We start from the raw sequence: 12,366 nt of genomic DNA on the forward strand, positions 1-12,366 counted from the left end.
GCAGCCCCTATTTCCGCCCTGACATAATGATCAGTTTTTATCACCTATGCCTTGTCTATTAATTCCTAACGTCAAACTGACTTTTCTGATCCAAACTAAGCAATAAACTGACAGCTTGGGGGAGAGCGGAGCTGACATTTTTAGAGATTTGTGATAACTGCAAGGCCTCTCCCTATGTCACGTTGCTGCCATGTTAATTCAGAACACCTGAAATAAAAGTTAGGGCTGTTTTCCCTCATGAATTATTGCGCACTCAGGAGCACTGAATTTTATCTGCCATGTATTCATTATCATGAGATCCTTCTGCAGCTCTTCACACTCAAATCTCCATTTTTACCACACTGAAAATCATCAAACTTTTTCACCTCATTCTTAAATAACAACTTATGAATGAATGCTGTGACTTGTGTTTTTCCAACATAGAGATCTCACTAGGAAACTACTGGTAACACCAGAAAACCCTGACCATTTGTTCTGCTCTTCAATTTTTACCTTTTAACCAGATGGTAATCCGAGAGAACCTTCCCCCTCTTTACGAGTCTTTGACGAGAGACATTACTAAAATTTTTTCATAAATCCAAGCAGATTCATCAATGTCAATACCACTTTCCTCCTGCTCAGTGACTCCTTCAAAGAACTTCCGTAGATTTGGGAGCTATGAGTCTAAGAAAACAATGTTACCACTTCGCCAACTAATAGCCTAAGTCTATTCTTTACTCCGCTTTCTGACAATGTGCCTACTGTGAACATCACGCTTGCTGGTTTGCAGATCTCCAATTTTTTCCTGCAAAGTCTTCTTAAAAAGTGGCATCACACTTGCCACCTTCCCAAACTCTTGTACTGAGGCAATCTTCAACACAGAATGTGCAGCTTTACATTTATTTGACAAGAAGTAGTGGTTGTAAATACATTAAAGATATTGCAGGAAAATTACATGTACATAAATTAGTTAAGTAACGTAGATATCTGGTGGAATGGAAAAATAAGAAAATGAATACTAAACTTTCTTCAGTTTGGATTCTATAGTTTGAGAGTTTATCATTGTCCATATATTCAACAGATAACAAATGTAGATAGATATGTATAGAAGCAAGTGAAAACTTGTCAAGGAGGAAGTTCAGGGGCTAAGGAGGTACCTAACTAAAAGTTAGAGGATCTCTCTCAAGCAGTAAGGTTGGCAAAGCAAAGATTACATAGAAAAGATGCATTGGCAAGAAGTCATATTTACTTCACATATCACAGAGGGAAATTCACAACCCATGATCAAACAAGAAATGACTGGCTGACAAATCGATGACACTGTTCACAGAAGGGAAGTAATTTGAATGACTACAGTTTTCACTATCCAGAGCTCATGGTTACTCTAGTAAATGAATTATCCTCTTTCTTAGGCTATCTTCTCTTTCTTAAAGCCAAAGAGATCATATCTAGACCTTCCCAACCGCTTCGGAGGAGAGGGTGGAATAGATCGTACATTAGAGTTAACGCTTCACCAGTGTCACACTTCAGTTCATTTAGAACTCTTGGCTAAATACCATTTACTGCTGACAGTTCACTCTAGCTGTTTTACCTCTGCATCTTAACATCATTCTTCAAAAATTTTATTTCTGTATGCCATGCTGTCATGTCAGCCAAAATGGTTTTCTCCAGACATTTAAAAAAAAAAAAAAAAAAAAAAAAAAAAAAGACAAGACAAAGCTAAAAGAAGTCTCCTTCTGGAAACAGACAGGAGAGTCTTCTTATCTGACACAGTAAGTATCCCAAGCAAACTGTTCAAGCTTCTGGTACCCTGATGTAAAAACTGCTGTTAGAATACTGAAGATAACATTACAAGTGTGAGTCTCCGTTAAATGTATATATCTATCCTCTACTGGAGGAATCTTATGTATAGAACATACACATTTATGTATATAATATATAGAGCTTATGAATTTTGTCATGTACAGGGAGATCTCTGTGAAAATATTAGGCTTCAAATTCTAATTTGCAAGCACACGGCTTACTAGAGGCTGTTTTACCATGATATATGGAACTAAGAAGTACTATACTAGATATTAAAATATCTCCTGTCATTAGTGCATTACAATGAGGATCATTAAATACTGCTGATCAGAAAAAAACCAGCTTTTCAAGACTGAATACCAAAATATGGTGGACAAGCAGGACCTTGACTATAAAATGGGGAAGCTGAGCTGAGGGGAGGAAAAAAGAACAAACAAATCACCTGTCTACACGACCAAGGAAATATTTTATAAAAGAGGTCACAAGTTCTGAAAGGGAGACTCTCTCAGCAGTCATTCTAAAGTAAACTTTAAAGTTTGGGCAAGAGGAATAAACAGTACCAGTAATACCTACAATCTTACCTACCTGCAAGGGTAAACTTGGATGCAATTCAGCCACTGGGAAAACTGGTGTAATGGATCAGCTTTCGTTTTTGTGTGTTTTTGCTTGTTTGGTTGATTTGTTGGGTTGCTTGCTTTCTTTTCTTTTTTCCCCCAACTTCTTAAGCCATATAGACCACAAAATCCTACCTCTATAAAAGATTAACAAAGAGCTCGCATCCAAAAAGCTTAAGATAATTTCTAAACACTGCAAGTCGGTTTACTCCTGAAACATTCTAAACATCAATCTTTCTGTTTTATAAACGAACTTAAGCTAAAATATTCAAAGCTAGAAGTATCACCTTCTTTAGATTTCCTCTTTTTCTCCCTTTAAAACAACCAAGCTACCATATCCACTTTGTTAAGCTGCTAAATTGCTAGTCAGTCTGTTATTCCTGTTAGGATTTTTATGTTCATCCTTTTAAATAGTCATAAAAAGTACTGATCAATCAACCACAGGAAGTAAACACAGTATCACAATATATCTCGGATACTATATTCTATTGGCTTAAAATAATTTCTTTTGCAACTACATTAAATTGTCTTTGCTTAACCTTGTACAAACACTTCAAAATCAAAATGGAATTCCTCAAAGTATCTTAGCAATTGTTTTTCTGTGCAGTCAAAATCCATTCCAATCCAAAGCAAAGCACCACAATATTTGTTACTGTACTTTCTAGCCTGCAGAAAACATCTCCAAACACTATCAATGTCAAAAATAAGCCACTCTTAGACCTGCACTGAACATCAAAGTAACTAGCTCCTAGGTCTTTGTCTTTTAAACCTGAATTCCTTAAAAAAAAGAACCTAGAAAATTATTAAAACTAAAACCTTTATACGAAGGCAATGATCTGCTAAAAAAGAACTCTGCAAACCAAGTAAGTATTAAAAAAACATGAATAAGCAGCTCAGGATTTCCCTAGAACAAAAGTTTAACCACTTTTCAGTGTGTATTTATGTAATGCTTTTGCCATTTTTTGCATCTTTTCTGTTGATCCTTTTCATCTATTCAATCTGAACAAGACAATAACAAATTGCATCTGACAGGAAAAAGCAAAATATATTATATAAATTGAATCACTGGTTCCCAAAATGCTTGGACAGAAAGACACAGAACCTACCTATCTTATGGAACAACATGAACTTTTAACATCAAAGATTGAAAACATTACTGAAAATATGGATACAATGACCAGTTAAAGAAACACTGAACTAACTGTTTTTAGAATTTAAAAATACAGGTGACCAAACTTGTCAGAAGATCACAGAACAGTTGGGTTTGGCAGGGACTTCTGGAGATTGCCTGGTTCAACTCCCTGCTCAAGCAGCCTTAGCTAGAGCAGGCTGCCCAGGACAGTGTCCAGTTGGGTTTTGAGTATCTCCCGAGGATGGAGACTCCACAACTTTTCTAGGCAGCCTGTGCTAGTGTTCAACCACCCTCACAGTGAAGAAGGGTTTTCTTACGTTCTAACGCAACTCCCTGGGTTTCGGTTTGTGCCCACTGCCTTCCGTCTTGTCAGAGGGCACCACTGAAAAGAGTCTGGCCCCATCTACTTTACGTCCTCCCTTCAGGTATTTATAAACATTGAAAGATCACCTTGAGCCTTCCTTTCTCCAGGCTAAAAAACCTTGAGAAAACTTGTCATCTTTTTAACAAAATTTAAAGATTTTTTTTTAATCTATTGCATTCTAAAGAAGAAGAAATGAATCCGACAACTACTAGCCAGTTCATATTGAACAAGTGAACTGCAAAATGTAAGTTAGCTTCAAAATTACACAAAACTAGATTTTACAATATCCACCATAAAAAATAAGTGCATGTTTTATTAAAATGTAGTATTGTCCTTTGAATTTGAGATTAAAATGCTAGTTTGTGGTAAGTATCTGAAAATACCCCTTTTTGCTCTGCCAACTACCATAACACATGGTAACGTTCTTCTAGTCCGCTAAGAGTTACATAATTTATATGGTGTTGTTATCATCACACCACTTAAATAGAAATAAGTTAATATAACTAGCAAAGTGGAATCACTAACAGGATACCGTATGTTCTTTAATCTCAACTACTGACATTTATTCAACAATTGCCATATTAGTCATGATTTTGAATATATTTTATTTTTCAAAAACTTTATTATGATGCTGAAAAAACCTGGCTCAATCTTTTTCTGGTGAAGTTTGGCTTTCCTAAATTTCGAGGAGGAATTTATACAGCTGTATGAAACTCACAACAGATTTTATTCAACCTGGCTTCATTAATTTAAATATTTTTTGCTGTTATCTAACACCAAGGCTCCCAAATGTTCTTCATCTCAATTGTTTTTGTTTAACACTGAATTATGAAGAAAATGAGAAACTTAATTTGTATCTGACAGAAAGATAAAGAAGTATTCTCTCCAGGAGCGTTCTCCAAAGTATTAAATTGTACGAAAAGCAAAAGCAATGAGGTACTTTAACATGTCTTCTCGAAGACTACACTAAACAAAATAATCATTAAGGTTTAGATTACACAGTAAGAAATTTCACCTTAGAAATACAGTGGTCAAGACTTTTCTTCTAACAGAGTTTTTCCAAACATACTTCAGCATAAGAGCAAAATTTGAACTTGATCTTAACTCTTACAGGGAAAATAAATGAACGAACAGATGCGAGAGTTAATACCTAAATCTCTGGGCAGAAAATACAGCTTCTGTTTGCATGATTTTATTCTCTATAGGACATACATTAGAATGCTTCTCAAAAAAAATTAAGAAATCAAAATCCATCATCGTGAAATTCTTTCTGTTCTATTATTGCTACACATTGACACAAGATATGGGCAATGAAATGAGCTGGAAAACAGAATATAACTTTTTCTGTACTATACAAAGATGAAACGGAGAGCTTTTTATACACATAGCATTATGTACAGGCTTTCTTACACAGGACAACACACATTACACATTTTACTGTAAAACCCAAGCAGAGATAAAGTGAACATGGAAATCAAGGATGACATAAGTTATTGCCTTGCTATTTCTTGAATACTTAAATGTACTAATTCTCATCAAGATTTTACATAGGGAAGGACATGAATATGAATTAGCTATTATATTAAAAAAAAAAAAAAAAAAAAAGAGGAAAAAATGAAAAAAATTCCTTGGCAGAGAAAAACTTGTCATTTATACAAACAAAGCAGAAGAGTGTTCATTTGCAATATATATCTAGAAAATGGAGGCCTTTTTCTGACAAGAAGAGTTCTACATATATAGACAGAAAGTAGATACAACTAACACTGGACTGCTTTTTCATTTATGAATTGTACAAATTTTCAACAAGATTAAAACTGCAGTCTGTTTTTTCTCTATATTTCCCCATATTCTGTGTTTTATGTAGTTACTCCTATTTCCTACATCTAGAGACTTTAACTATTCTTCTATATGCATGAGCCTACTTCATCATTATTGCATTAACCATCAAACAGCGTATTTGTTTTTTTAGAGGGAACATTTTATCATACTGAACTGCTGTATTTCATCTGACAGTAAGCCAATAGTAACAACTGAATTTCCCAAGTTAGTCATAATACTCCGAGGGATTTCTTTTGTTTGAACAGTTAATCCCTAAGACAACACAAATTAAAAAACAAAGTGGACATTGTTTTATTAATCGTTTTGGCACTCCTGATATCATATCCGTCTTTATTTACCACTAAAAGTCTTTTCTAGTCTGCAAATGGACTGTTCTCTCTTTTAAACATGAAATTCAGCTTCAAACATGAAGCATACATTGTACTTTACTATATAGGTCAGCAGTAGTTTATAAAAAAATGCATCTGCAAGATGAGCTCATGTTAAGCTTTTAATTCTGGTATGATTATCTTACATTTCTGAAATGGAGAGATTACAAAAACAAGATACATTTGCACGTTTTAACACTACTACTTTCAAAATCAGTTTAAAAATTTTCAATATTGTCTCTAAAATGTCTTCCTAAAGTATTTTCTTCAACAGCTGACTAAGGAATAAGGTAGAAAAGTAGATACAAGCAGACATATTAAAAGTTCAAATAATTACTATGAGGTGTTTCTACCTTATGACAGATCTAAATAAATGGTGCAAGAATGACAATGTTGCCATAAAAATGTCATAGAATTGCAGCTCATTTCCCCCTCTATCAGTTCCTTTCTCCTGTTCATACTTGGGATTTTATTTGGTGGTAGGGGCTGCTAGGTCTCTAGTTCATTCCAGAGAAGCTATTTAAGTGCTATCCCAAAGGATTAGTTTTTCAAAGTAGTCGAGTTTTAATTATTCATATGGCAGCTACAGGACTTTCAACCTTTAACTTCTCTCATTCTAATTACTTTTCTTGTAATTATCTCTAATCATGGCACTGGAACCATACAAACGATGAAGCAAGCAGTTTCCTTCAGTGGACAAAGCCAGCATGTATTTTTTCCTGAAGCTTCTAAACCTGAGATCATCTCCTGACCAAAAAGAATCATCACCAAACTCTTTCTTCACCCACAGATGGCAATTCCCCAGATCATTCCCATACCATCTTTCACATTCAAGGTAAGTCAAAGCAAGATCTGGACATTTTTCAAATACACCTGAAATAAACAAGGGAAAGAACAGTGTCTCACTTCAGGTCCAAGAGCAAACACTCATGAGAAATAGAACTGACTGGGATTTTTGGTAGAATACAGACAAAATATTTCATATTAACTGAAACAATCTCCTTTCCCAAAGGAAAAGGAATACAGAGTCTGGTGGAGTTTTGAGGGGGATAAATTCCTCCGATCCAGGATGACATTTCAGAGAGAGCAAATACGATAGCTACTCAGAACATGCTAATAAAGACTCTTCAGCAGAGTGCAATAGAATCACTTTCAGCTTGGTGGTCTGCCAGATTTGAAGGATATAAAGCTGCCCCACATTCCAAATTAATGCCCTAGAGTCCAGCTTATACAGCTGGTCTGTCTCCAGGTCATTGGAAATTTAATTATGTACACAGAAGTTGAAAGAAAAAAAAAAACATAGGGGAACAAAGAAGGGAAGAGACTTTTTCTCTATCCCTTTTTCAAGCCACAGGAAAGATTATCTCTCCTATTCTTCACTCTCTTATTTTAGATTGAAATGACAGGGAGAGTGCTGGAATTATTGATGCTTTTGTGATATTATCCACAAAAATGACAGACCTAGTTCAAACTTTCTGATAGGTACTTAAGCAAAAAAATATTTTCAGAGTTGTTAACGTCAAATGTAGTTTCAAATACCTGCCATAAACGGCTACTATTTCATTTTAATTCCAGGAAGCAGGGTTGTTTTCATTTTATAACAAAATGCAAGGATTAAATACAACTGAAAAATATATAGTTCTTTCAAGTTTCGTCACAACTATCAACAGTGATTCAGAACACAAGAAAAATTTTCTTCTTAGAGTGAATACATAACTCATAATCTAGATGCTGGAGAAAAAAGAAGTTCAGTTAAAAGTATTTTTTATAATTGCTACATTCATCACATGGGCTTATTTTGAAAAATTAAAATTATAAAATAACTGTAAATTCATCAGATGAACATGAAAATGCAAGGAGATAGGCACACAAATGTAGCCGAATGTTTAGAGCACCTCTACATACATATACAGGAGTATATGCAGAGATCTGACTATTTCTGAGCCATGTTAGGTTAAGTACCAAAACCAGACCAGTTTTGACATCTGTTAGCACCAAGAAGCAGGATTCATCAGCTCAGGAACAGTGCTATACTAGCGCAGCCATATCGCTTGTGAAAATCTGCCTTGTTTAGTGCTGTGTACCATACACATACAGCTGTACATACATCTTCCTGCTGATCAAAATCCATCTAAATCTCATCTGAGCCTAGTCTTTCTTCTTGGATAGTGTCTCTGAAGGCCTACACCCACCCAATAAACACAAGATGGACAGATTAGGATGAAACTAAAAAGTCATATTCAGGCCTTGGGAGAGGCTGGAGACTGGTGGTTTTATTTTAAAAATGAACTTTTATTTTTGGGATGCTAATTAAACATTGCAATTGTAGCAAAATCAAACATTTTTAAACTTACCTTAAAGCATCCTTAAAGCATTGTGAAAATCTCCAGTCTCTCCCATGTTTTCAAAAGCTGAGCAACACTAGCTTTGTCATAAACTATGTCAGCAGACTGGACTTCCTGCTGGGAAGTACAGCAGTGGTAAAATGGTAGTGCTTATCATGACATGCCAAAAGAGAAGACACAAAAACAGGAAGATGTGTCTAAAAACCATTTGAAATGTTGTTTTAATATTCAAATTTCAAAAAAAAAAAAAAAAAAAAAAAAAAAAAAAAAAAAAAAAAAAGGCAAGCGCGTTATCAGGTAGATTTGATTAATATGGTATTCTGTTAGCAACCTGGAAAAGAATTTTCGTATCTAAAAAGCACACAAAACTTGTTAAGCAACTACCAGTCCATTAAAACATTTGCACAAAATCAAAAACAAAGGCAGTAACAGGAAAAGTGATGTGCACAGAAATTTAACTTGTAATACCTTCATGTTAGATGCCTCAGTTTCCAGTTTTGTTAGGTGATTTGAGTTGTCCTCAAGCTCTTGTCGAAGGTTGGAGTTCTCCATCTTCAATGCCTCAACTTGCTTTAACAACTGATCATATGAAGCTGCAGCCATCCTGGGCTACCCTCAACCCTAGAAAAATAACAGACAATATTAAAATTAAACATTTTTTTAAAAAAAGCTTACATAGACATGAAATTACATCTTATTCTTTTCCATTAACCACTCAATTTTCTAAACGTTTAATTTAAATCCATTAAACCAAGCAATTTAGGCCTAGAATTAATGCCATTTCAAAAGTATTTTTTAGTGAGCTTCCACTTGATACACATGATTCAGCAAAGGAAAGAAGCTGAGAACAATTGCTTCAGATATTAGGGGAAGTAAGAATTCACAAAGGAAAATCATACCATCACACAAAAGCATCGTTAATATTAGCACTTCAGTTACAACAAAAAAACCTAAGGAGATAATAGACCATATTTAATCATTTTTGAATAGTCAACATGCACTGTCAATCATATGTACAAGATGCTGAGTGATTGTTCATGTATTTTGTGAAGTGGAAGATAATCACAGATGCCCAGAACTCCTTAGAATAACATACACTAACAGAAATGCTGTGCGAAAGGAGAACAGTAAGTGCAGAGCAATTCTAACAGAAAAAAAGCATTAAATGTAGTAGTGATGGATCTTCAGGATTAGAAGTTTTACAAAACACTTAAAATAAATATTCAATGTATTTCCAACACAAGAAGTGGTTATATTGTACGGTGAAAAAGAAAGATGAAGAGCTTTTCTTAGTATCTCAACACTGAAAATACAAAAAAGAAGAGAAGGAAAGGTATGTTATATAAACTATGAAATAAAAACATCAAATATATGACTATAGTGATTTTGTCTGTAAGTCATACCTGCATTTTCAGCAATATTTTTTGGGGGTAATACTGTAACACAGTCCTAAAACACTACCACAATTATTCAGTCATTACAAAGTAGCATGAAACAAATATCCTAATTTAACAGATAAGATTTAATTTTTCCCGTTTTCCAAATCAACAAACCATCAGTTTTCATCTAAGAAACAATATGCAAGATAATGAAAACTTGGCTAACCACATCTGAAGCACTTCAGCTGAAGTTATCAATTTCTTATTCATCGGTTATTCAAGATACTAACAGGAAGCCCAGCAAATCTCATTGTAAGAATTTACTGAGCAAGCATAGGACCTCAAAGGAGGAAAATACAAAAAAGCTTACAGGACAACATATTCCCTTTTCACCACTGCTATAGTGCTTTGGAAAAGATTAATTAGGTCATAGTTTGAATTTCTCGTGCTCTTCCGGGACATACTGCAAAGGCAGGTGGCAAGGCGCCCAGCGAAGGGTGCTGCCGGAAGAGCCGTTCCTGGATCCGCTCGCCACGGCTTGCCTTTGCAACTACAGGGTTGTTACCCAGGCAGTGCCTAGGTAAGCAATTTCACTTGCTGAGACACCGCTTAATTGAATTATTCTCCAGCTAATTAAAAAGTAAGTAAAATCAGCCCAATGGTTGGACTGAGTTCTCCTATTTAAAATCTGAAAACCACATTTAATCTCTTAAACATTAAAGAAAATATAAACAAATAATATGAAAAATGGGAACAATAACAAAAGCTATACTGCTTTTTGATGCTTCTAGTTTACTTCCTGTTCAAGAAACAGATCTTCATGTTCTGAACATCTCTCATCATCAAAAAAAAAGACCAAGAAGCTGCCATTTGCGGAACAGTGACTTCATCAACAGTACAAACGCGCTGAAGAAAAAAATCCCAAATAAATGTTTATTTTTCATAATACGGTCACGCTGGACTGGAGAGCTCAATTTCCGAGAACTGACGGCAGCCTGAGACAACTGCTTTACCGCATGGATTCTGCGCTCTGATCATCAGCCAGTTCCACCTAACTGGCAGAGAGCCGTCAAAGTGTGCGGTAATGAAAAAATAGGAAAGAAAGGAAGAAGAAAAAAAAGCAAACGCGCTGCTTGTATTCCCTTCCATGCCTGTATTTATTTGGTAAGCACTAATTTGCCACTCAAAGAAAACCCACAGCTGTAGTTTACATTTCTTTTCAGATCATCAACTACATGGACAATCCTGCACAAGCCCAAGCAAAGGTGTGTAACTAAAATGTTTTTACTTCAAATTGCTGTGAATTAGTATCGCACGGTATTGACAGCATCTGTTGTTTCATATGAGGCTCTGGGATCGCACTGTGGAGGTAATTAACTTAAATGTTCATTTGTCGCACCTCTGACATGTTAGAAATACACCTCAATTATATCCCGCATTTATTCATTTACATCTAATTGACAGAGGCTGCTGGGTGCCACGTGTTTGACCAGCGTGGCGGTTCCAGCTAGAGTATCTTTTTCTTACATAACGTTAACTGGTGGTAAACATGAAAGGACAGGTAACGACTCAAATATCAGATTCTTCCATTTTCTGTCCATTCCGAGAAATTCTCACTCGAGCATTTGGAAGTCAAAATAATTTGCCATATTAACAGGATGCATAAACGCAAAGAAGAAAATGGAGAAAAATGAATGAGGACCTCAGGAGAACAGCAGCAATTGGGTGGCTCCAATTTTAAAAATGAAAACAAGCTTAAATGTAGTTACATTAAGTAAGATCCTAGTTATGGAGGGGGGGTTCAAATTTTAAGTACTGCAACGTACATGAAGTGTCTGCCAACTCTTGACAAAACCAACTTTAAGGTAGTATTTCAAAAATAAAGAAAAGTTTTATTCATTATGTATCCACTATTAAAGATTCACTTATTTTTCTCCTCCCTGCCAAAATCCACCAAAATTCTCTAAGCTGAAGCACTAAATATTGAATGGTTTCAAATAAGTAAAATAAAAGGCCCATTCACCAAAATGGTAGTTTCAACTGATGTGATAAGACTCAGAGCAGAATTCAAGATTGGCTTTAGGCAATCCCATCTGCTGCTATCATTCACTTAGCATACTAAAACTGGAAGCACGATCTCAAAAATCTGAAGAAAAATACATTTAAAAATAATGAATTTGTTATCATTTTTCTCTCCTGATCTCCCTCCTCTTGTGGAATGTACTACTTTTTCACATTATGGGAGTGAGACCATGTTCTACCTGAGACCAGGAGTCACTCACTGATTTATTCAGATGTAAAATACTACTATGCAGGTTTTCAGATCAAAAAAAAAAAAAAGGGATTAGCTCGTTGCTAGAAGCTAGGTAATCCAAAAACATCTTCAATTTTTATTAAATAACAGATGTTGTCCTTGATGACAGTAAGTTACATTTTTCACAGTTAGAAAGAAAACTCACTCCTCAGAAGTAAATTTTGAGCTTGGCTCAAGGATAGTATTTTATTTTACTCTCCATTAGTGTTTAATTCAATTTTCTTGTGTA

At 35.1% G+C, this 12,366-nt stretch overlaps 1 protein-coding gene across 3 annotated transcripts in view; it reads right to left on the minus strand.

Moving 5' to 3' along the window:
* APC (APC regulator of WNT signaling pathway) overlaps positions 1-12,366 on the minus strand; it is a 98,353-nt gene that overhangs the window by 54,572 nt on the left and 31,415 nt on the right. For all 3 annotated transcript variants that reach the window (XM_062600674.1, XM_062600671.1, XM_062600672.1), the window contains exon 2: positions 8,913-9,065. In XM_062600674.1, coding sequence (XP_062456658.1) covers positions 8,913-9,047 — 135 coding nt within the window. In that variant the 5' untranslated portion in view covers positions 9,048-9,065. The remainder of the gene's footprint in view (positions 1-8,912; positions 9,066-12,366) is intronic.

The sequence above is a fragment of the Rhea pennata genome, chromosome Z, assembly GCF_028389875.1.
Source record: "Rhea pennata isolate bPtePen1 chromosome Z, bPtePen1.pri, whole genome shotgun sequence".
NCBI classification, from domain to species: Eukaryota; Metazoa; Chordata; class Aves; order Rheiformes; family Rheidae; genus Rhea; species Rhea pennata.